The sequence below is a fragment of the Budorcas taxicolor genome, chromosome 2 (genome assembly GCF_023091745.1).
Source record: "Budorcas taxicolor isolate Tak-1 chromosome 2, Takin1.1, whole genome shotgun sequence".
Classification (NCBI taxonomy): Eukaryota; Metazoa; Chordata; class Mammalia; order Artiodactyla; family Bovidae; genus Budorcas; species Budorcas taxicolor.
In genome coordinates this window covers 173790665-173815833 of record NC_068911.1, presented here as the reverse complement: position 1 = coordinate 173815833, position 25169 = coordinate 173790665, and the positions used below count along the sequence as shown (strand labels likewise).

At 53.1% G+C, this 25169-nt stretch overlaps 2 protein-coding genes across 2 annotated transcripts in view; both read right to left on the bottom strand.

The window, feature by feature from the left end:
- TCEA3 (transcription elongation factor A3) overlaps nucleotides 1–1593 on the bottom strand; it is a 46780-nt gene extending 45187 nt beyond the window's left edge. The window contains exon 1 of the mRNA XM_052635742.1: nucleotides 1380–1593. Coding sequence (XP_052491702.1) covers nucleotides 1380–1448 — 69 coding nt within the window. The 5' untranslated portion in view covers nucleotides 1449–1593. The remainder of the gene's footprint in view (nucleotides 1–1379) is intronic.
- A 5222-nt stretch (nucleotides 1594–6815) lies between these two features.
- The window catches only part of ASAP3 (ArfGAP with SH3 domain, ankyrin repeat and PH domain 3), a 48721-nt gene continuing 30367 nt past the window's right edge, over nucleotides 6816–25169 (bottom strand). The window contains 21 exon segments of the mRNA XM_052635734.1: nucleotides 6816–6923; nucleotides 8831–8889; nucleotides 8892–8920; nucleotides 9463–9688; nucleotides 10500–10695; nucleotides 10822–10929; nucleotides 11024–11091; nucleotides 11723–11838; nucleotides 12006–12091; nucleotides 13260–13437; nucleotides 13624–13718; nucleotides 13995–14128; nucleotides 14210–14400; nucleotides 14524–14572; nucleotides 16448–16535; nucleotides 16854–16923; nucleotides 18067–18176; nucleotides 18358–18444; nucleotides 18626–18701; nucleotides 19110–19195; nucleotides 19568–19679. Of these exon segments, the coding sequence (XP_052491694.1) occupies nucleotides 6849–6923; nucleotides 8831–8889; nucleotides 8892–8920; nucleotides 9463–9688; nucleotides 10500–10695; nucleotides 10822–10929; nucleotides 11024–11091; nucleotides 11723–11838; nucleotides 12006–12091; nucleotides 13260–13437; nucleotides 13624–13718; nucleotides 13995–14128; nucleotides 14210–14400; nucleotides 14524–14572; nucleotides 16448–16535; nucleotides 16854–16923; nucleotides 18067–18176; nucleotides 18358–18444; nucleotides 18626–18701; nucleotides 19110–19195; nucleotides 19568–19679 (2239 nt within the window). The 3' untranslated portion in view covers nucleotides 6816–6848.

The following is a 25169-nucleotide window of genomic DNA, read 5'->3' as shown; positions in this document are numbered from 1 at the left end:
GATCATCCTAAGGGTTTCACCGTCTTCCACCCTCGCCATCACCAGCAGAGACAAAAAAAAACCCATTGACAATCCTTCCCAGGAGGTAGGTCATCTCATCTCACAGATGAAGAAATTGAGGCTCTGGTCTTCAGATGGACACCAACTCAATACTGCCCATGTTTAACTCGAGGGCTCCCTGTCACCCCATGGATCCAGCAATCCCTCCCTTGTCCCTGCTCTAAAGGCACCCTTAGGGTCCGGCCCTTTCCTGAGCTTCTAAGATTACAGAGTGTGTTGGATATTCAAGTCCAGCTTCCGCAGGTGCCCCTGGATGGCAGAAGGAGGAGGTTTCTGGGACAGTGTCTAAGGGGAGGGGGGACCGCCTGCCAGGCTACCCTCCCAGGCTACCCTCCCCTCTCACCCGACTCTGGGTGAGTCCCAGCCCTCCCTGTCCCAAGGCCAAGTTTGCTCGGCTAGGAATCGAGCGGCAGCCAACTTGAGGCAAAGATCACGGGAAGGATCAAATATTAACTTCAAGCCGGGCACTGAGCGCTCAGGGATCCGCAGGTAGGGCTGCCATCCCTGATTCTTCTCAACCTCCCGGCTCCGCTGTCCCCGCCGCCGCCGCCCCCGCCCCCAGCCCTGGCCGCCAGCCGGTCCCGTTTCCCCCGCCCGGCGGGCCCCGTGGGCGCAGCGGCTGCGCCCGACACCTGTTAGGCCCCCGCCCGGGGCCCGGGCCCCACCCCGCGGCCAAGGAAAGCGAGAGTGGCCAACAGCTCCTGGAGCCTCTAGCCGTGCGGCTGCGGGAACCCAGGCCCTTGGCTCTTTCTGGGCCAGCTCCACTCCCGGGGTGCAGGGTACACACGGCTCAGCACCCCTCATCAGCTCAAGTTTCTTCCCACTTCTCGGGTCACCCAGGAGTCCTTCCCACCCCTATCTCCGGGTCCCCAGTCCCGCGGTCGCCAATGCTCCCCCCGGGCTTTTGCACACGCAGAGTCCAGAGGCTCCGAAAGTCCTTTTCCAGCTCCTGTCTCCCATTCTTTCCCGGGCCCCCCACGACCTACGCACAACCTACCCGGGGGCCCCCAACCCTGCAGGTCCAGACGGACGTGCACAAGAAGCCTTCGGATCTTCGGGGGCTGGCTCGGTGCTCCCCCACCCGACGCCCCCCACACCTCACCCCCGGCGCCACGCACACGCCCACCCTGAGATGCCAATCTTCCCCCCCGGGGCGCGGAGCCCGGCCCCAGCCGCGCCTCCCTCGGGTCCCCGAGTCCCTCGCGCGCGCCTCCCGGGCGCCTGGCCAGCACGCGCCCCCGGGACTCCTCGGGCTCTCACGCGCCGCGCCTGTCCCGGGGCGGGGGGCGGGGGTTGCAGCCCGAACTCTGCAGCCTCACCGTCTTCTTCCTGGCCACCATCTTCTCCAGCTTCTTGGCGATCTTTAGCAGCTCCTCTTCCTGGCCCATGTTGGCCCGCGACGCCCGGCGGGGCTAGGGGCGCAGGGGCCACAGCCGGGCTGCGGGGGGTGCCGGAGGCGTAAAAAGGCAGAGGGCGCGCCAGCCGCGCGGGCCCCAAACACACACGACACACACGCCCGACGGGGGCGGGGCTCCCCCCACACCCCCCCACCCCTCTGCCGCGGGCCTCCCGACGTGGGGGAGGGGCGGCGTGCACTAAATATAGACTTCAAGGACTCGCCCGGGCAAAGATTGCCCGCGCCAGCCAGCCCGGCCTCCCTGGGAGAGGGACAAGGCTGCGAGAGCCCGGCCGGTCCTGGAGGGGCGGGGTGGGGGTCCTGGAGCGGAAGGAAGATTTGGGAAGGAGGGCGCTCCGGAGAGTGGGGGCGGCCGTCGAGGCGAGGAGGGCTCCTCCCTGCAACCTCTGCAGCTCAAACCCGGCGCACCTAGTTCGCGCCGATGCCCAGGTGGAGGCACTTTTGTATACTCGAATCCCCTTATTTTTACATGATCGTGAAATCCAGTTCTGGCCCATCTCCGTGCTCACTCATTGGTGCACACGGCCTGCGCACATGTGTGTGTATCCAGGGCCACCGTGGCCTTAAGTTTTGTTTGTTGAAGCGAGGTTTTGCGTTTCTGGTCGGGTGAGGGCTTGGGAGATCCCCAAGTGCGCCCTACTTGGAGAACTTTGGATCCAGATGCGTGAGTGCCCTTTATTTATTCAGGGTCTGCACGCTGCCTCCATAAGGAGATTGCGTCTGGAAACAAATTTGTGCCCCCTCAGCTGTGCACACGTCTGTGTTCCTGTGGAAGGACCCTTCCAGGGCCCCCAGCAGACCCACATCCCTCCCTAAAGGAGTGAGTTTAATTGATAGAAAATGATCTATGCGTGTGTGCAGTGTGTGTATGAGAGTGTTTATGGGCCTGGAGGGGAGTCAGGGAAAATGGTTCACGGTGTGTGGGGTGTGGGGAGTTGTAGCTGGAGGTATTCAAGGGAAATATCCAGACTTTCCTGAGAGAACCTTAGAGAATGGATGACAGAGGGACTCATCTGGGTTCTGATGACAAACTGAAATTAAAATACATGATCATAGTTCAAGCATACAAATGTGGAGTTCGGTAGCCACTGAGGATCTGGTATCAGACACATCTCTGCACCGTTCAACACTTGAACTTTCAGGACTTCCCTGGCAGTCCAGTAGTTCAGACTCTGCTTTCACTGTAGGGGCATGGGTTTGATCCTTGGTTGGGGAACTAAAATCTCATACACCATGTACTGTGCAGCCAAATAGGAAAAAAAAAAAAAGATTAAACAAAACCCTTAAGCTCTCTTTGAGCTGTACCAGCTCCAAGAACATCACCAGAGTGCTCAGAACAATACCTGCCAGCTGCAAACCTTTTTGTCTCAAGGTCTCCCCTTATAATTATGCAACCATTTTGGACCGCAACCAATCTTTACTTCATAAGCACCTTTACTTCTGGCTAGCTGCAATTGTAATTCCTGATAAACAGCTCATGTAACTGACTATAACTTTGCCATTTTCTCCTTTATACGCCCGTCCCATTTTGAAGTCCTGCAGAACACAATTCATGCACTTCTCCAGGACTACAGAGCTAATAAAACCCAAATAAACAAACTTTTTTCCCAATCAAGTCTCCATTTCTAAAATTGGGCTAAAACTTCCCAGCAAGCTTGAGGCAGTCTCTGGGTAAGAAAAACCTACGAATATGGACACCGTCACTTCTGTGTTATCACAACTAGGGTGAGGGTCAGGAGGAAGTAAAGGATACTTTACAGACATATCTAAGGGGTTTTATACATTTGGCATGTCATGTTCTCTGAAGAAATGACGTTCAAACTTTGGGCAGATGTGCTCAGTGGGAGGTGGGGGGTCGGAGGAGAGTGTTGGAATAGAGAAGAGGGACTTCCCTGGTGGTCCAGTGGCTAAGACTCTGTGCTTCCAGTGCAGGGGCCAGGTTCGATCTCTGGTTAGGGAGCTAGCTTCCACATGCCACAAGTGAAAAAATCCCCCATGGTGAAATGAAGATCAAAGATCCTGAGTTGCCACCACTAAGACCCGACTCTTTGTGACTCCATGGACTGTAGCCCACCAGGCTCCTCTGTCCATGGAATTCTCCAGGCAAGAATACTGGACCCAGCACAGCCAAATAGATATTAAAGAAAAAAGAGAGAGAGAGAAGAAGAAACATTCATTCATACATGTATTTATTGAGCGCCTACTAGGTGCCATGCACTTCTAGCCTTGAACATCCTGAGAAGTACAAGTCGATTCTGCTGGAATTCCAAATGTGCAAAACTTATGGAAGGGAGAGTGTTTGGCCTGGCAGGGTTAAAGAAACTGAGAAACTGGCGTGGCCATAGCACAGAGGTGACAGGAGTGTGCAGAGGGGGAGCAGCCTAATCATAAAGAGCACTATGAGCCACTTTTAGGGTTTATCAACCCAAGCAAGCCCCTCCGGGTTGAAGAGACAGCTGTCTGCAATTACTTACGACTGGTCTTTTCAAAAAAGCATACAACTCCCACTGTGAATTAAGTGACATCAAAAGAAGCCAAGACTTTCATCAGGGCTTGAACGGACGCTAAGAAAACATCAAGTCCTATTCTTTGTACAGATGGGAAGACTGAGAGCCAGTGAGGCCTAGGATTGCACTGTTTAACTGTTATCAGTCGGTACCCACTACCTCCCCTCTGCCTACCCATCCACCTTGGAGGTCAGGTCAGTTCAGTCACTCAGTTGTGTCCGACTCTTTGCGACCCCATGGACTGACCTCAAGGCCTCCCTGTCCATCACCAACTCCCAGAGTTTACTCAAACTCATGTCCATTGAGTCAGTGATGCCATCCAACCATCTCATCCTCTGTCGTCCCCTTCTCCTCCCGCCTTCAATCCTTCCCAGCATCAGTCTTTTCAAATGAGTCAGTTCTTTGGATCAGGTTCCTAAACACATCTCTGACAGCTTCCTGCATCTGACTGAAGGCTTCAGAGCAGCCTGGAAGTTGAGAATTAAGAACTGGCACTCCTAGAAAGGACCCCTGAACCAGCAAGAGACTAGAGTTGGGGGTAAATACACTAGTTCTTCAGTCTCCATGGGACAACTTGAAGGCATGTTCTAATTAATACAATCTGTCAGAGGTTCCCTTCTTTTCTCACGGTGGTAACTCATTAACACACCCTTTACTGCTTTTTTTTCCTTCTTGTTAAAAATATGCATTTATTTAGGGGACTTCCCTGGTGGTCCAGCGGCTAAAACTCTTGTGTTCCCAATGCAGGGGGCCAGGGTTCGATCCCTGGTTAGGGAACTAGATCCCACATGCCTCAACTAAGACACAGTGCAGCTAAAGAAATATTTTAAAATGTATTTATTTATTTGGCTGCCTTGGGTCTTAGTTGCGGCATGTGGGATCTTCGTTGGGGCATGCGGGCTTCTCTGTAGTCACTTCTGTCTAGTTGCGCATGGGCTCACCGGTTGTAGCACGCATGCTTAGCTGCCCTGCAGCACATGGGATCTTAGTTCCCCAACCAGGGGTGGAATCCACACCCCTTGCCTTGGATGGCAGATTCTTGACCACCGGCCTATCAGGGAAGTCCCTCCTTTGCTGTTTTTTGACCTTCTGTTTCACATCCCTGCTCCCCCATTGTGCTTCCTAGGACCATCTCACAGATTAACTACCCTCTCCAATCCTTGTCTCAGGGGAGAGGAAGTCGAAGCAGGGACTGCAGCAGAGCTACCCTGCAGGTCTCCAGACTCCCAGTCCAGTGCTCTCCCTCACACCGTGGTTTCCCAGCCTCGGCACTATCAACATTGTGGAAATTCATTGTTTTGATGGGCTGGCCTGTGAACTCAAGGATGCTGAGCAGCAGCCCCGAACGCTAGCCGCTAGATGCCAGTATCACCTTCCAGTCGGGAACAGTAAAAGATGTCTTTGCCTTGCCATATGGCCTTGCGGGGAGAATCACTCTGGTTGCCATCTACTGCTATGCACCGGGCTGTCCCTTTCCAAGTCGAGAGCAAGAATTCCAAGCCCTAAGAATCTCTCCCCTTCTCTATGGCTCTTCAGAGCACATAAATGATACCACTGAAATTTACTCCAAAAAATCCTTTATTAGAGATGAATGAAATAATAACAGATCTGAGATGAATAAAACCAGTCACTGGGGGCTCTGAAGACAACCCCGCTCCTGTGGGATCACAGACTGGCCAGGTCTCCAGGGTAAACAGCCCAGCCTCCCTGGCCAGGCTGCCACGTTGGCCACTGGCATCTTCCAGGCTCCCTCGCTCATCCTGGTCCGTCCCTGCCAGGACTCAGTGCCCAGCGCCCACAGAACTGATGTGTTAGAGACTGATGATGGAGTAGGTGTATCTGTTTTCCAGTATGGGCCTGAAAGTGATGGTGGGATTTCTGATGCTAGGAAGCAGAACCTCTAAGTCTCCACCCTCCATTTCTATCACTCTCTTCTTTCTTGGCCCTTTGCTTCCCCTGAGACTGGAAGGCTCCTGAGCTGACTGAGAGAAACAGGAGGGAAGTGATGATAATCATCCTAGACCACGCCTGTCCTTCTGGCTAAATCAAGGAAGGCAGGCAAACTGGGGGTGAGCCCTACCCTACCTCCTCGCTGGGGATCTAGCAGAGGTCCACAGGAAGGCTGTGCTGTCCCTCAGAAGGAGTGATATTTAGAATATTTATTTAACAGCCAGTACAGCATGGGCATTGACCAACCGGATGGATGCAGGCTGCAGACAACTGGAATACCATTCACGTGTAAGCCAGCTGATTTGTCAGTCTGCCCCTGAACCCAGAACCATCCTCTGGAATAGCCCAGCCCATTCCCAAGCCTAACTCTTGAGACCAGCTGCTGGGAAAGGGACCTCAGCTGCAGAACCTGTATCTTATTCCTGTGGCCTCTGCAGTGCCTGGCCCAGGAATAGACAAAGAGCCAGAACTCAGTCAAAGAATACTAGGCTAATGAATGGCTGAGAAGACAGTCCCTAGTCTGGCAGAATCCCTGGCCTACAGAATGATGAAGGTGGGCCAAAGTCCCCCAGACTGATGGAAGAAACACTGCTCTGATGAAAGATTTAGGGTTCTGCAGCTGGAGCTAAGTCAGGAGCACTAGGGATCCAGACATAGGGTTCCCTTGTCCCTGGCAGGTATGAGATAGAGGAAAACAAACCACTGTCAGCCCTAACACAGAGGGCCCAGTGTTCCTGGCAGGGGCATGGGCTCATGGCAGGGAGGAAGGCCAGCCACAGAGGCACAAGGGACAGAAAGAACAAGACCCCAGGGCATGAACACCTCAGCTCCTCAGTCTTATGGGCTGAAGTCCCAGCTCTGAATGCTGGGGTTCAGCACAAGGGTGGTTCAGGCATGCAAGGGCCAGCAAGGAGCTAGTCCTGCAAAAGCTGCACAGAACTTGGCAGGAGAACCCCAGTCCTCGAGCCATCTCCTTCAGGGAAGCTGACCTGGGGAGAAAAGGATGAAAATTGGTATCTTCTAAGCACTGCAGATGGTGATTGCAGCCATGAAATTAAAAGACGCTTGCTCCTTGGAAGAAAAGTTATGACCAACCTAGAGAGTATATTCAAAAGTAGAGACATTACTTTGCCGACTAAGGTCCGTCTAGTCAAGGCTATGGTTTTTCCTGTGGTCATGTATGGATGTGAGTGTGGGACTGTGAAGAAGGCTGAGCACCAAAGAATTGATGCTTTTGAACTGTGGTGTTGGAGAAGACTCTTGAGAGTCCCTCGGACTGCAAGGAGATCCAACCAGTCCATTCTGAAGGAGATCAGCCCTGGGATTTCTTTGGAAGGAATGATGCTAAAGCTGAAACTCCAGTACTTTGGCTACCTCATGCAAAGAGTTGACTCATTGGAAAAGACTCTGATGCTGGGAGGGATTGGGGGCAGGAGGAGAAGGGGACGACAGAGGATGAGATGGCTAGATGGCATCACTGACTCGATGGACGTGAGTCTGAGTGAACTCTGGGAGTTGGTGATGGACAGGGAGGCCTGGCGTGCTGCGATTCATGGGGTCGCAAAGAGTCGGACACGACTGAGCGACTGAACTGAACTGAACTGAAGCACTGGGAAGGGCAACCCAGTCCAGTATTCTTGCCTGGAGAATCCCACAGACAGAGGAGCCTGGCAGGCTACAGTCCATAGGGTGACAAAGAGTCAGACACGACTGAAGTGACTTGGCACGCACACAAGCACTTATTATATCCCAGCTGTTTATCTCACTCAGTTTCAAACAGTTCTGTTGTAGGTAAATGAAATTATCGTGAATGAAATATCTGATTTTAGAGAACGAAACTGAGGCTTGAAGAAGTGAAACACCACTTCTCCAAGGCCTCCACACACCAAAGCCCAGGTCCTTATTCTCACATCTCAACAATGGGCATCAAGCGGGTAATGGACGATGGTGGCCATAGACACACATTAGTGACGGGTGCCTGCCTTTGGTGGACTGAGGATGACGATTCCTCAGAGACCCCCAGTTCCTCCCATCCATTACTCTCAAAACATACAACTGATGCCATCCCTGGTGAATCCCCAGGGGAAGTAGGAACAGAGATGGCTTCCTTCTTGGCATGCTTGCCTCTGTCCTCTGCCCACCCCCAGGCTCCTCATCTAAAGATGTGTGATTGTTCGAGACTCTGTGATTCAGCAGGGAGAAGCTGGATTAGGGATGACAGCTTAGAAGAGGATGATAGCACATCCTTGAATGCCTAGAAGTTTCAGCAGATTCCAGGAGACTCCTGTACAAGGGGAGAGTCCGGCAAACCAGGGGCTGGTACCATAATCCTACCCTAATCCTAGTCTGCCACCCTAATCCTACCTCATCTGCAGGGAAGCAGTACCTCTTCTCAGCGATCAGGCTGGCTGACACTGCTTTGCTTATCCTCCCCTGGGGAGCAGCTAGCACTTGGGCTTCGCCACCTCTGCCGTCTCTCAAGGCCTCCGCTCTCCCCAGCTGCACCCATCAAGGGCTGCAGCAGGGGAACAGGAGCACGAGGAAAGGCACTGGCCAAACAAAGGCTGCCCCCGGTGCTGGAGAGAGATCCCCCCTCCCCCCCGAATACACTCACCCTTGGCCAACTCTGCCTCCCAGGCACCCTGTTGTGCATGCGTGCCTGCTCAGTCGTGTCCAACTCTCTGAAACCCCATGGACTGTAAGCCCACTGGGCTCCTCTGTCCATGGGATTCTCCAGGCAAGAATACTGGAGTGGGTTGCCATTTCCTACTCCAGGGAATCTACCCAACCCAGGGATAGAACCCACGTCTCCTGCATTGGCAGGTGAATTCTTTGGCACTTCGTCACTTGGGAAGCCCAGGCACCCTGTCACCATCCTGCAAATCACGTGTCCTACCCTCACGTTCCTTCCGGGTACAGGCTGCTGGACTGAGGGACACTCTTCCAGGCTCCGCCCCCCCGCCGATAGGAGCGCGTGCTCTCGGAGCTGGAAGACAGGGAAAGGCTAACGTGACCCCCGTGCCCAGAGAGCCCCTTGGAGTTGGGGGGAAAGGCTCAGGGAGAGAGCGAGGCTGGGGGCTTGGGATGGCTGGGTAGATAGTCCATGAGGCCCCAGGCCAAGTCCATCACAGGCCTCAGAGGCCTGGAACTGACCTCCACACTGGAAATTTCCCCATGTCTATTCCCTAAACTCCAAACTGAAGGGTCTGCAAGGAAGGGAAGACTGGATCCTGGGTTGGAGGTGGGGACAGAGTGAAGACCCCACTGTGAGCCCCCAGAACAAGTACACAGGAAGGACAAGGCCTTCGCTCTTCCAGCCTGAGCCCCAGACTCGGGAGCAGATGTGTGAAGGGGGAAGAGGTCCAGTCACCCTCCACTTAAGGTCTAGCATTTCCACATTATTCATGGGCCTCAGAGCTGGGAGGCATCTCAGGCTTCAGGCAGGCACCCTTTACAGGTGGGGAAGTAAATGAAGGCTCAGGGAGGTCTGGAGACTTGGCTACATTGCATAGCCGGGCTTTCACCAACCTGAACCTGACCGGGGGATACATCTCTGCAGGAGAGGTTCCAGATGTCAGGCTGGGGCGGGAAGGGCCTGGGGGCTCGCAGGGGCCCTCTTCAGAGCTGGGTAGGGTTTCGTTGGGACCCCCAGGTTCCACGGGGCTTGTGAGGCTGGAGGAGGAGGAGGCTGGGCTGCTCAGGTTCTCAGAGGCCCCAAGGGACTCTGAGCTCAGGCTGGGAATTTCAGAACGATCTGAAATCAGAAGTGATAAAGCCTGTCTTCATCACTTACGCAAAGGAACTTTTGACCTTGGGGATCTATCACGGTTCTCTCCCAATTCCCAAACCACCCTCCCCCCCACCTCTCCAGCACTTAACTCTTCCCCATCATGCTTCAGTCTCATGGCTCACACTGTTCAGTTTTGCTTCTGCTCACACCCTCTCCTCAATCTGGACTCTCCTGCTCATCCTTCAGGCTCAGCTCTGATGCTTCCCCTTCTAGGAAACCTTCCTAACCCTCGCACCAATCCCAACAGGATCGGCTCCCTTCCTCTCCTGAGTTCCCAAAACAAGCTTATTCATTCATTCAACCAACAGTTCTTGACAACAGCCAGGCACTGTGCTAGGTGCTGGAGAAACAGTCAGCAAAGCTTGCTTCTTTTCTTTTGGGATTTATGTTCTATGTCACACTATGCCTTAAGATTATAATGAGCTAGCTTCCAGTTTTTATCTCCCTCTCTAGACTGTGTCTCAGTAGACCCCAAGGGACTTGAGATACAGTGGATGCTCAAAACATTCTTCCCTCTCTTTTAAGTGAGGCACTGAAGTTCCTGGAATAAGACATACCTGGGTTTGAAGCCCACATCAGGGCTTAGCTGTGGGATCTTGGGCATGTTACTTAACATCTCTCTGCCTTTACCTGTAAGGGGGAGATGCTAACCCCTACCTGCCAGGTGATGGTGAGGATAACATGGACTAACATAGCACTCTTAGCTCAGTCCCCCAGGACACAGCAGGCCCTCAATGAATGGCATGAGAGCATTTTTCTGGGCAACCAACCGTACCTCCACTGGCATGTCCCACACGCCCGTGGGCCATGGTCCGAGAAGGGTTTTTGACCGGCAAAGGTGGGGGGCGATCCTCACTCTGGCTCTCAGGGGCAGCTGGTCCCAGGCTGGTGATGGCCTCATAGGTCTTGTTGCTGATGTCCAGCCTCCCACTGGTCCAGCGGGCCTGGGCCGGGGGCTTCAGTGCACAGCGCTGCTGGGGAAATTGGGATAGGGAAGATGGCCTTGGTTCCCCACGCTCAGCCCTGCCCCTCCTCACATCAGGGCCCATCTGACTCTTCCCTTGGGCTGTCTGGAGACCCGAGAGGCTGGGACGCACCTTCTCTTCCTCATCCTCCTCACTGTCAGAGCCAGGCTCTGTGGAAATTCCCCAGGGGTAGTCCAAGTGCAAGGGGAAGGTGAGGGTCCCAGCCTGGGCCTGCTCCAGCTGCCAAACACAAAGCGTTTGTAGTTCAGAAGGCCATGGGCTCGGTGGAGAGAGAGGAGGGCTCAGGGGCTCCCTCTCCTTCCCTAGATCTCACCAGGTTCTCACACTCCTTGTGCTGCTTCTTCCTGGCTATGTCCAGAGCCGTCTCTCCTGCGTCATTCACTGGGAGGGATAAAGGCAGCGGTCATGGTTAGGGTCAAAGAGGCATTATAGCACAGAGGTTAAGATGAGTCTTAGAATCAAAACTGTCTAGGTTTTAATCCTGGCTCTGCTACCTCATGGCTGTGTGACCTTGGAGAAGTGACTCAACCTCTCTGGGCCTTAACTGTCTCATCTATAAAATGAGTATGACACCAACTACTGATGAGGTTGTTGTAAGGATTAAATTAGTTAATGGACATAGAAAAACCCTGGCACATTATCAGGTACACATTAAACAGTAAACACATTAAACAGTAGCTATTACAAGCACTATTATTCAGATTTAGTTCATGTTTACTTGACTAGGTACTTTCAGAAACATTTTATTTTATCCTTTTAGCACGTCTACTAAGTCAGTGATTTCATTCCCATTTTACAGATGAAGAAGCTAAGGTTCAAGAGATGAACAGACAAACTCCAACATCACAAAGGTGGTCAGAAGCAAGCCAGGATTAGAACCTAAGTCTGTCTGCAAAGTCCACTGGCAGTGCTTGGACTCTATAAGTGCTCTGTGTCTGGGAATAAGGCAGGAAGTCCCCCACGAAGGGCAGTCAGGAAGGGGGGGTTGATGGAGGAGTTGTCGGACCCCCACCTGTGGCCACTGAGGCTCTCCCTTTCAGCAGCAGCTTGAGGCAGTCGAGCTGGTTGTAGAGAGCAGCGCAGTGGAGGGCGCTGTTCCCATCAGCAGCCTTGGCATCCAGGTGACCACTGCGGGTGTCGGGGGGGCAGGGAGGCAGGGAGGTAGGAAGGGAACAGATAGGTGAGGGGGTCAGCGTCAGAGGCAAAAGAGGGAGAGGAAAGGAGGGAGGAGATGGGGAAAAGAGGAAGGAAAGGGGAGTGTGAGGAGGTGGGCAGGTGAGCAGGAAGGTTCTCACCCATTTTGGATGATGAAATCCACCAGGGGCAGGGAGGCCTGGTTGGCGACTCTGACAGCCAGGTGCAGGGCGAGCTCTCCAGGTGCCTGAATACACGTCCACACCTCTGAGTTTCCCCCGGTTCACCTGCCCCCGCAACATTACCCTCTTGAAAGTTTGCTGCCCCCTGACACCTCCAGATATGAGAGTGCCAGGACCCCGGTGAGAGGAGACTGAACGGGGAAACCTCAGGTTCCAGAGCGGGGTGCAAGGCCATTCCTTCACTCCTTCCTTCAGCGGTTCTACCTCCTCCTCCCCCAGGAGAAGGTGTTTCCCCAACTTGGTTCTTGGCCCTGCACTCCTCTCTCTGCTCGTCCCTCTCATGACCCCCAAGACGGCAAATAACCTTGAGCTTTCAGCTATCATTTGCACGGAAGCTGCTCCAAATTCTTACCCTAAGAAAGTGCTACACCCACCCTGGCCCCTGAACAGCTCCACCAAGATATCAGGCAGAAGGCTCAAAGACAAGGCACCCAATTTCTGATGCCCAATCAGTGTCCATTTAATCTTTCAAAAGTCTGTGTTATCCTTTCCTTCCCAGCTCACGTGATATTTGTTACTGGAGTCACCAAGGCGATGGCCTTCCCCTTCTCTGATCTCACCACCCCTACCCATTTCTAAGGCTTTTCAAAAATAAAAAGAAAGAAAAGATTCTATCATTTATTGCACATATATTATGCACCAGGCCCTTTCATACATGACTTAGTTCTCACCTCAACCCTGCGGGTGCTATCATCAACCTTTTTACAGACGAGGGGAAAAAGACTTAGAGAAGTGAAGTAACCTGCTCAGGAGCGCACAGCTAGGGAAAGACAGAGCCGGGGTGTGGCCTCAAGGTTGCCTGACTAAAGCTGTGCTCTCTCCCATTTACCCCTCTGATGGGCAGGGTTTGAGCAGGTGTCAGAGGTGGGGCACGGGCTTCTCTGGTGGCTCAGATGGTAAAGAACCCACCTGCCAAAGCAGGAGAGCTGGGTTTGATCCCTGGGTTGGAAAGATCCCCTGGAGAAGGGAATGGCAGCCCACTCCAGTATTCTGGCCTAGACAATTCCATGGACAGAGAAGCCTGGTGGGCTTGAGTCTATGGGGTTGCAGAGTTGGACACGACTGAATGATTAACACACACATACACACACATAGGTGGGGGCAGCGGGGAGTAATAGCCAGTCCTGGAGGAGGACAGGGTGTGCTAAAGTGATCCTTAGAGAAGGTTCTCACCTGCCCCTCGGGCCCTGGCAGTGGCTGTCCAAAGTCCTGCCCATTAGCAAAGGCCTCCAGCACAGACAGGAGATCCCGGTTGCAAATGGCTGTCCAGAGTCTCTGAGGCTCGGGGGTTGACCTCCGGGCAAACCTGTGTTCCACATACTTGGCCACAATATAGTCCCTGCGGGTGCTCCTGCCAAAAATAACCGCAGGATGTCAGAGCAAGGACTGTTTCCACCCAGCTGACCCTTGAGACCATCCCGCATGTCCTGGACCCTTTCAGACCGGAGACTCCTCTCTTTCCCCAGGCTTCTCCCTGGGCTCTGGGGAAGCAGAATTTCGCCGGCCGGCATCCGCCCCCATCTGAGAATCTCCTTACATGTCACTCTCAGCTGAGGGTTTAGGGCCGCCGTGCGAGGGCAGCTGGGCCTCCATGACCTCATTGAAGCGAGTGTTTCCGATGTTCAGGGCCAGCTGGGTTCGTGGGGAAAGTGATGGAGTTGAGACCTGGAGCTTAGGACAGCACCCACCCCTGGAGGACTGAGCCTCCAGAGGTCCCGCCCCTCAGCCTCCCTCCTGGTCCAGGCCCCGCTCCTGACCATCCTCTTTCGTGCTTGTCTGGGTCCTGGCCCCAAATCGGCGGGCCTCATCCAACCCCACAAGCTCCAGCGGAGCTGAGCCAACCGGCCCAAGCCCCGCCCCCTAACCAGGCCACGCCCCAAACCCCATCTGGCCCCGCCCCGCCCTCACCAACAACTCCGAGGGGCCCAGCAGGTCCAAGGTAAGGGACTGCATGCGTGAGAAGCGCACGCCCAGCTCACGGTGGACGCCCGAGCACTGGATGCAGGTGAGCACGCCCAGGTTGGTGCTGAGCCAGGTGGGGTCTGCAAAATAGAGCCACTCGTGCCTTGGAGGCGTGGGCCCCGCCCCTCTGCTTCCACCCGCTTCTCCTCGCCCCGCCCCACCTGCAGCCCCGCAGTCGCAGCACTGGCCATTCCCGGGCCTGCTCTTGACCTCGGCGATGAGCAGTTTCGTCAGGTCCTGGGGCTCCCTGTCCAGCCCGGCGGCCCCCCAGGGCCCCGAGCCGCTGCCAGGCTCCCCGAGGAAGGCACTGCTCAAGGCTTCGTCCTTGCTGTTCTGCAGCACAGACACCCACCTGCAGAGCCGGGCGGGCCACAGCGTGGGGATGACGCCGCCGGTGATGGGGGTGCTTCTGTATCAGGGCTGGAGGCTGCCTCCCTCACCCCCACCCCGAGGCTGGCCGTGGAGGGGCACTCACGCCTCACACTCATGTTCATCCTCCGCCTGGAAGTGGTACGTCCTGTTGTCTGTGGGGAGAGGAGAGGTTGTCTGGGCCACAGGGATCCTGCTGGCCTTACCTCCCTGGGCCCGGGAGGGTCTCATCCCAAGTGCTGGGTCCAGAGGGAGCTCTTGTCCCCGTGGGGCCAGGCTGGGTTAGGCTACCAGGGGAGGGTGATGACAGTGGCCAGCAGAGGGGGCAGTTTCTCAGCAGTCCCCTTCAAAGTCCAATTCCAAGAAGGCCCCTCTGTGTAAAGCCGCTTCCAGGGGCAGGCGCCGTTTCCCAGGGCACAAGACCCCCCTCGGCCCACAAGCAGAGTATCCTCTGAACCTACAACCACCTTCCCACTCAGCCCCAGGTCCACAGCCTCCCTTCTGGTCTTCCTGGCCTGTCCCCCGCCCCACCCCTCAGCCTGCACCAGCTGCCAGATGGCTGGGCCCCAGGTTCTGCCCTAATCACGCCATTTCACTGCTCCGAGGCCTCCTATGGCTCCCTCCTTCCAGGAAAGAAGGTCCAAATCTTTAAGAGGTATTCCCAGGGACTTCCCTGGTGACCCCAGTGGCTAAGAATCCATGCTCCCAAAGCAGGAAGCCCAGATTCGAGCCCTGGTCAGGGAACTAGATTCCACATGCCACAACTAAGACCTGGCACAGCCAAATAAATACAATAAATAAATAAAAAAAGAGAAATTCCCAGGCTTCATCTCCCACTGCTCCTGTGTGAACCCTGCACCCTGGCTAAACTGGTGGGTCTACCCTCCTGTTTCCATGCCTTTCACCACACCAGGTCCTGTTTCCTGAAATGTCCTTCCCTAGACTTGACATTCTGGGTTCTTCAAGGTCAGACTCTAGCGCTCTCTTCTCTCAGCAGCCTTTCCTGATCCCCCCAGGCAGGGCAGGACTTCTGTCCTCTAATCTCTGAGGGGGCCCTATCTGCACCTCTCTTCTGGACACTCCCCATCCCCTTGCAGTCCTGGGTCTCTACATTACACCCAGCCAGGTAGAGCTCCCCAAGGACCAGATCTAGGGCTTTCTCAGCCTGTGCTAGCCCCCGTGAGATGCCTGTCACCAAAGACTCCTAACGATGAAAATGGAACATTTTTAAGTAATATTAATTTTGAAAGCCAAATTACTCAAATCCATTTAAATATGTTTTACAGAAATAATCATATTCAGAGTGGTGTATGGATATATTCTGGGCTTCGCTGATGGCTCAGTGGTAAAGAACTGCCTGCCAATGCAGGAGATGAGGGTTCGATCCCTGGGTCGGGAAGATTCCCTGGAGAAGGAAATGACAACCCACTCCAGTATTCTTGTCTAGGAAATCCCACGGACAGAGGAGCCTGGTGGGCTACAGTCCATGCAGTCAGAAAACAATTTAGTGCCTAAGCACGCATGCATGCATGTGGGTGCATTTTAATCTTTAATGTGATGTAGGGTGAAACCTTTAAATAGCCTGTCCAGGGCTTAAAGAGTTGTATGCCTGTAGTAGGCTATTTGATAAACACTTGGGGCTTCCCCAGAAGCTCAGCGGTAAAGAATCCACCTGCAGTGCAGGAGACCCTGGTTCGATTCCTGGGTCCGGAAGATCCCCTGGAAAAGGGATAGGCTAGCCCCACTCCAGTATTCTTGGACTTCCCTGGTGGCGTAAAGAATCTGTCTGCAATGCGGGAGACCTGGGTTCGATCCCTGGGTTGGTAAGATCCCCTAGAGAAGGGAAAGAGTAACCACTCTAGTATTCTGGTCTGGAGAATTCTAGGGTCACAAAGAGTCGGACACAACTGAGCAACTTTCACTTTCACTTGTGGAATTGGACACAGACCCCTAATTGGAGCCTCCCAGGACTGACTGGTCTCTTAGAGAAGCCTTGGCCAGTTGAGGTGTAGGGGGCAGGGACTACTCACGGGTCACCAGGTCGAAGCACTTTTTCTCCTCGGGGTTTGGCCTTACTTGGCATGTTAGCAGGGTCAGCTTCACTGGGGGCCGGTTTATCTGTGGGAAGTTGCAGATGGAGGATGTACAGTTACCCTCTGGGCCTCCCAAACTCTTAGGCCTCAGTTTCCCAATCTGTTAAATGGACATAATAATCGTGTTCCAGTTAATGTCTCCCCTCTCCCAGCACCTCAAGGATGTGGAGGATGGAACAAGACCAGCTTGGGGGCTTTGGAGCCCATCCTTCCTCCTGCAGGGGGTCTCCAGCTCCCTGGATCCAGGTTTGCATCTTAGAGGGAGGACTTGCCACCTGTCTGTTCTGAACACCAGGAGGAGAGGACCCATCATGCCCTGAGACCCCCATCCTCCAGGCCTCACCGTGCTGTGTGAGATGGTCAGGCAGCCATACTTGACTCCACACTTCCTTTTCTGCCAGACTCTTCGAATTCTAGGGCCCAGAGGGATAGAGACCATCACCCAGGGCTCACATTAGGTGTGAACATGTCAGTGAACAGGGTCCTGGACCAGGTCTCCGACCCCACCTGTATGACCTCCAGTCCCACTTCTTTACCTTTTCTGTCCCCTGACTCCGACCCCTATACTCCTCATTCCCTGGCTCCCTTCTGATGAAGGAGGCACAGCCCTGCCCTTAGAAAGCTCCCAGTCAGAGAGGGGAAACAGCCCCACTCTCTGAGAATCTTTATTCTAAAGGGGACCATGCGATCTTGGTCCTCTGAGAGCTTCCAGTCTGATGGAAGAGACACAGCTTGCAACCTTAGGGAGCTCCTAGTCTGAGAGAAGGAATAGCCTCTTGACCACAAGAGATGAATTATGATTAAAGACAAAGCAAGATAAACACTGAGACTCCCAAAATAAGATGGACTTTCCAGGTGGCACTAATGTTAAAGAACCCGCCTGCCAATACAGGAGATATAAGAGACGCGGGTTCAATCCCTGGGTCGGGAAGATCCCCTGCAGGGGAGCATGGCTACCCACTCCTGTATTCTGGTCTGGAGAAGTCCATGGACAGAGGAGCCAGGCGGGCTACAGTCCACAGGATTGCAAAGAGTTGGACACGACTGAAGCAACTCAGCTTGCGAAATAAAATGAGCAAATCCATAGTCAAAGCTACTTAACACTTTTCCTATAAGAGGTAAATATTAACTGGTTTAACCAAGTTATTTTTCTCTGATAAAAACTGATTAGTTAGTAAAAAAAAAAAAAAAATTAATGAATGGATCCCATAAAGGCTTTTGCATTTACAGCCTGATTTTTGTTTTTCACACAAGGGAACAAGGCACAGCCCACATTTTCATGTCCAGGCATATTCAGTATATTACAACGGTTAAGAGTGAGGCCATGGAGACCGCCCAAAAAGTGTTTGGCGCTGCTATTCTTCTTTACATTAAGAACTGCAACGTTCAGCAGAAGTTCATGAGCCCAGGATTCTGATGATTTTGCACTGCAGCATGGAGAGCCCTGGAACCCTCAACAAATAATAGGAACAAGCCCCTCAGGCACCTCCCTCAACCCTATCATTTACTGTCTGTGTGGCTTCGGGCAAGCTACTTGAGCTCTCTGAGTCACTTACCCATCACTTTTCTTGTACAAAAAGCCAACCTTCTCTGTCCCAAACTGCTTGTTGCCTTGGTGCTGGTGGATGCTGTAGCCACCTCCCGAGTTCTTCCGGCTCAGACTCTCCTGTTGCTTGGACACGTGAAGGAGACCTCAGGGCATGTGGGGCAAAGAGCCCCGTTCTGCAGGGTTCTCGTTCAGGGAGACCTTTTCAAGGGGACCCTGTGGGGTCTTCCTTTCTCTCCCTCTCTCCAGGGTGGGCCTGGGAAGGGGTGGGCACTTGTTCGGGGATGATTTGGGGGCTGACCTCTCTGCTCTCGAGCTGCAGCGTCCCTCGGAGGGAGTCCCGGAGCTGGGTCAGCTTCTGTAGCTCCTCCTCCTGGGCTTGACGCAGCTATGGGATGAAGGGCAGGACCCGGTTATCAGCTGGCAGTTGTGCCAGGCACGGAGCTCATGCCCAGAGCAGCAGGGCAGCAGCCTCACTCTCTCGGTAGGAGCCAGCTCTTCCACAGCCACAGATTTTCCCAGGAGGACAGGGGGCTCAACCACACGCTTGGGGGTGAAGCCTGACTTACTGTGTGTACCGAGACTGCCAGCTTCTCGATGAAGGGAGACAGGCTCTGAGCTGCCTTCAAGCCATCTTGGAAAAAGCTGAGTTTGAGGCCAAGCATGGGACCAGAGAGAGAGATGAAAATGAGAGATTACGTATGAGAAAAGGTGCTCTAAAGATCCCAGGGCACCTGGTGGGTAGTACAGTGTGATGGTCCAGATCCCGTTTTCTAGCTATGTGATCTTAGTAAATCTGAGCCTCAGTTTTCACATCTGTAAAATGGGAATAATATCAGTAGCTGCTCACAGGGGGTTGGCAAGTACTCAGTGGCTGATACTTGGTGAACAATCAATAAAGAGCAGCTGCAAAAAGCGTTACCAATGGTATATATTCACACATAGAAACTTCGAAGGTCTGCCAGACACTGGGGATGACCCTGTTCTGGGTTGCCTGAAGGGTTAAGGAGCAAGAGACTGTGGGGCTATGGGTGGGACACGGGGGGAACCTACTTGTGCTGAGCGTGGAAGAATTTGATGAGGCTCTGCAGGAAATCAGGACCTTGCTTCATCTGGCTCTCCCCGGCTTTCAGCAGATACTGGGGAGAGGGCAGGGCAAAGTGTGTGGCGTGAGCAAGACGGAATCCTGGGGACAAGAGGCTGCTGTCTTCATCCCGGGCTAATCTTTCTGGCCAAGACTGAACCTGGGTGACATCTCAAGGGCCATCTGGCAAGGACCTGGGCTAAGACTGTGACTGGCCCCAAGGGTTCAGGGACGTAGACTGGAAGACACATCCTACCCCGCCTCACCCTGGGGCCCCCTCACCCTGGGCCCCCCTCACCCTGGGGCCCCCCTCACCCTGGGCCCCCCTCACCCTGGGCCCCCCTCACCCTGGGCCCCCTCACCCTGGGGCCCCCTCACCCTGGGGCCCCCCTCACCCTGGGCCCCCCTCACCCTGGGGCCCCCTTACCTCACACATGTGCAACTGGAAGACACGTCGCTCTCTCTGCGTGTCCGGGGCCACCTCCCCGGTACTCCCTCCTATCACCCTGGCCCGGTCCCTCTCCTTCTCCAGCCTGGCCCTAGACCCCAAGGAAAGAGAGGCCTGAACAACTCTCCCTAAGCCCCTGCATGTCCCACCATCCCTACATGCTGCTCTCTGCACGGGCACACGAGGATGAGGGGAACCCTCCTTTGTGGCAGCTGTTGGGGTACAATGGTCAACAAGGTGGGTTCAGAGAATCTACAGGCTGGTAGCGGGGAAAGACATGAATCAAATCACAGCCTTGCAGTGAAGGGAGAGTAAAATGGGTATCGACCTCATCTGGCTGCTCAGGAAGCGATACTGGAGCTGAGATCTGAAGTCTAAGGAAGCCAGGGCTGGGTGGGAGGATCAGACCATGTGACAGCCTGGAGGCAGGAGAGACGGGGTCACAGCAGGGAAGGAGGGAGGTGCTTCCAGGTGCCAGATCGCAGGGCCGGATTCAGACCATGCTGAGGTTCTTGGTCTTTGTCCCAAGAGCAATAGGAAGGAGTTAAAGGTTTCTAATGCAGGGAGGGGATGGGTTCCCATAGACCAGGTGGGATTGGGATTAGAGTTCGCTGGAAGGGATTTAGGACCAGGGGTGTTAGAAGGCACCACAAGGTGCCTTCATTCTTCTGAGCCAAGAGCTTCCATTTAGAGCTTAGAAAACCTTGATTCTTTTCTTTTGTAGGTCAAGAAAGAAAGCACTTCCCACCCTGTATCTGAGAGTAAGCTGGGCCTTCCCCTACTGTTCTCAGGGTTGGTGGTTTCCCCTGTTTGGGGTTGGGTGGAACTGTGGGAAAATAGTTGCCTGGAAATGCCACACCCATTAGGCCACCCACTCCCAACCAGGAGAGTACTTCCACACTTGGGGCTGGACCCATGAGCCTGTGTGAAGGAGACAACCTGCATAACAGTTTTGCTTCCAAGGGGGTGTCAGAGAAGACAGACACGGGACAACCTTACATCTGCATTACTTCCCCTCTCTAAGCCTCAGTCTCCACATCTGGAAAATGGGGCTGTTTATCTGTATCCAGATGAGATAAAGGATGCAAAAGACAACGCAGAGAAGACACGGCAGCTGTTACAGGCCTCTTTAGGCTGCAGTTCTTCCATCTATAAAGGGAGGAAGCAATGGCCTAGACTGAGTTCTCAGTCTTTAGTTCTAGGCTTTACTGACCTCAGACCTCTGGAATGGTGCTTATTTGCACAATCTGTCTCTGGAGACCTGAAGAGCAGTTTCTCAACCTTTGAACTACAGACATTTTAACCGGATACTTCTTTGATGTGGGGGCCATTCTGTGCATACAGGCTGTTTAGCAGTGTCCTGAACCCCTGCGCACTAGATGCCACTAGCATCTCCCTTGTTGTGACAACCAGAAATGTCTCCTGGGGGATAGGGTGGGGGCGCAAAATCACCCCTGGGTGAAAGCCACTGCTCCAAGAGCAGACTTTTGCAGGGTTTTGGTGGTTTTGTTTTTAATTTTCTTTGAAGTGGTGATTCTTCATTTCGCTAAAGCATCAGGGCAGATGCTTTTTTTGGGATCTGAAGTTGAGTGGCAGAGAGAGAGGCGATGGCCAGGCCTGAGCAATAATGAGCCTGGCGGCTCATGAAGCAGGACAGGGGACTGTGGGGGCAGAACAACTGGGAGAGGGCAAGGGGGGCTCCTGCCTTCACTGTTACCATGTCTGTAAACAGGGAAAATGAAAGAATAAGCTACATGTCTATCAACGGGAAGTGGGCAAATAAATTATGCTATGGCCACATACAGGGATATTATGCAGCTGTTAAAAAAAGATGGGGAATACACTGACATGGAAAGCCTGCTCCAGAGTAAATGGATGAAAAGGAAGCCACAGTGCAGTAAAGCGTTGTGTCCGACTCTTTGCGACCCCATGGACTCTACAGTCCCTGGAATTCTCCAGGCCAGAACACTGCAGTGGGGAGCCTTTCCCTTCTCCAGGGGGATCTTCCCAACCCGGGGGTCGAACCCAGGTCTCCCGCATTGCAGGCGGATTCTTTACCAGCTGAGCCACGAGGGAAGCCCAGTACAGTGGCTAGAAATATGGGTTTTGGATTTATGGTAGCTCCCTTGCTTATTTAACCTTTATGCATCTTTCTAAACCTCACCTTCCCCATCTCCAAAAATAAGACGAATACTGCCTAGGTCTCCAATGATCTAACGCATTGGAAACATTTAGTACAGTCCCTGGTGTGTGGTAAGGCCCTCAATAAATGGCAGGACTATGATGCTGCTACTGACATTGACGATTAGAGTAATAACCTGGTGATTCCTTTAGATACTTTTTTTTAGTGTAGGGTGGGCTTCCCTGATAGCTCAGCTGGTAAAGAATCCACCTGCAGTGCGAGAGACCTGGGTTCAATCCCTGGGTTGGGAAGATTCCCTGGAGAAGGGAAAGGCTACCCACTCCAGTATTCGGGCCTGGAGAATTCCATGAACTGTATAGTCTATGGGGTCACAAACAGTCGGACACGACTGAGCAACTTTCACTCGCTCACTTCACTCACTTCCTATTTAGAGCTTCCCTGATAGCTCAGTTGGTAAAGAATCTGCCTACAACACAGGAGATCACAGTTCGAATTCTGGGTCGGGAATATCCGCTGGAGAAGGGATAGGCTACCTACTCCAGTATTCTTGGGCTTCCCTTGTGGCTCAGCTCATAAAGAACCTGCCTGCAGTGTGGGAGACCTGGGGTTCTATTCCTGGGTTGGGAAGATCCCCGGACAAAGGGAAAGGCTACCCACTCCAGTATTCTGACCTGGAGAATTCCATGGACCGTATAGTCCATAGGGTTGCAAAGAATCGGACACGACTGAGTGACTTTCACTTCCAATAAGTTTTTTTTTTTTTTTAATGCCGGGTCTAATAGAGGTTAAAGGATAGAAGCTATTTAGTTCAGAATGAAGATAAGTGGTTAAGTATGATACAGAGCCTTATGATTAATTATAGCTTTGTCCTTCAGCCTCAGCTATGGTAATTATAGAGATTTCCCTATAAAGTCTGATATAGTCACCCAAAATAACCCGAATCACCTCACACTAATAGCTGGGAGAGCTTTTATTGCAACACACACACCCCCACCCAGAAAATAACAAATTCCATTCCCTCCCTGTCCTCAAAGGATCACCAGTGTTTCTTAAACATTTCAAACCTTAAGAATATTTTTTATTTCCTTTGAATGGAGTTGCAGCAGGAGTGAAATACAATAGTGAAAAGTGCTGAAATGCTAGTTACTAAGAAGACAGAGACAACTGGAGAAGTGGAGCCCAGCCATTGTCTAATGTGATCCAGGGGATGAGAGACAGGTACCGGTAAAGAGAGGACGTCAGGGTGGGGAGATGGGAGAGGAAAGGAATCAAAAGGAACCGTGCACCTGCCAACCTGGCCCCTTGAACCACCTCTCCGGCGATGCCTTTTCCAATCACCCTTCTCTCCCCCTAAACAAAACCGCTTGCCTCTTCTGCCGCCTCTGCGCTGATAACCATCACTAGAGCACTTTTGCTTTGTTTTTTTTTTTTTTTTTTTTGCTTTGCTTTCTATTTTCATTCTTTTGGGTCTTTCTTCTTCCTAACAAACCAGTGGGATCCACTAAGGCAGGGATTGTGGTGGTATTTTTTTCCACTCACTGCTCAACCTAGAAATTGGGGATCACAGCCCCTTTCCCTTCCAAGAACAATCAAAACTGATAACTGATGTAAAGAGCTTATCACAGCAGTTAGCACAAAGGAAGCTCTTAAGGAAGTATTATTAGCTGCTGTTATTAATGTTTATTTTGAAAAAGATTTATTTGGCTGCACTGGGTCTCAGTTGAGGCATGTGGAATCTCTAGTTGTGGAATGTGAGGTCTAGTTCCCTGACCAGGGATGGAACCCAAGCCCCATGCACTGGAAACATGGAGTCTTAGCCACTGGGCCCCCAGGGAAGTCCCTTAATAATTATTTTTAAGCGATAATTTTGTGCTGTGTGCTCTGCTAGGCCCATCACACACTAAAGCAATGACCCCGTGAGGCCGGACTCATGACTTTTATTTTTTAGACAAGGAGCCTGAGGCTGAAATGATAAGTGACTTGTCCAGGCCACACAGCCACTAAGAACTAGAGTTGAACCCAAGTCTGCCTGATGTCAGAGCCTTAGGGAGGGTCCTGGCAGCCAACACTGTGGCTCAGATTCATCCCATCCCTCCTTCCCTGGCTGGTCTCCCCCAGCTGGCGACAGTCACACTGTCTCTTCTGATAGATCACAGTCAGAAACTATTTTATAGAAGGTGAGGCTGAGACCCAGAGAAGGGAGGTAATGGCTCAAGATCCCAGGCTGGTGGGGGAAATGCTAGGAGCAGAGGTCTGGGCTTCTGCCTCTCTACCCCGTGGTGTTATTCTGGCCCCCGTTCTGGCTCAGCAAGAGGGCAAATAAGTACGTGTTGAACGGCAGTGCCAGGGGCTGTGTACTGCATCTGTTTCATCTCCACATCAACCCTGGAAAGTAACGTTGGCTCCATTTTTTAGATGAGGAAACAGCCCTGAAAATGGAATAGCCTAGGTAACTGTGTCCACTGCCCAGGGCCTGGGATGCCTTTCTTAGCAGCCCCAGGTGGGGAGGGGACCCTCCTACAGGAACAACCAGTGTGTGGGAACCTGGTGGTGATCAGCAGATGTTATCAGGGCCCTGGGTCCTTGCTGCTGCTGCCCAGACTGGTTTGGTAAGAATGAAGTGCAATTACACAGCAACTTTTGGCTTGCTAATATCTAGCTACACCTGGAGCGCGCATAAAAGGAATGCACACAGTCACCTGTGCCAGGACATAAAGGCTCAACCTACGTAACACGCGAAGGAGACAGGAGGCTACGTGGGGTAGCAGGAGGAGCACCAGACTCAGAAATCCCGGGGTCTAGCCTAGGCCCTGTTGATAACTCACTGCATAACCTCAGCCAAACCACTTTCCCCGTCGTTCCACAGGCTTTTCTTTAAATGGAACCTCACAGGCAAGATCAATATATCAGTCTGGTAAAGGCCCAGCTGCTTGGGGAGGTCAGCACTGCGTAGGGCTTATTCTATTTAGTAGATGGGTGGTCCCCAGTGTTTTGGGCACTAGGGACAGGTTTTGGGGGAGACAATTTTTCCACGGGCCAGGGGTGGGGATGGTTTGGGGATGGTTGAAGTGCATCACCTTTATTGTGCACTCTGTTTCTGTTCTGTGGCAATCTCAGGATGTTCTGCCTTGACTTTAGGGTTAGGCTTTGCCCTCCCGTGAGACTCTAATGCCGCCGCTGATCTGACAGGAGGCAGAGCTTGGGTGGCAAAATGAACGATGGGCAACAGCTGTAAATAGAGGTGAAGTTTCACTCTCTTGCCTACCACTCATCTCCAGCTGCGCAGCCCAGGTCCTAACAGGACTGTTCCGTGGCCCAGGGGGTCGGGAACCCTTGTAGTAGATGATTTCCTGAAAGGCTGGGGGCTCAGTCAAGGTAACTCGGGAAGAGGAAGGCTACGTGATCCCACATTATCAGAAAGAGAAAGGCCTTCCGCCT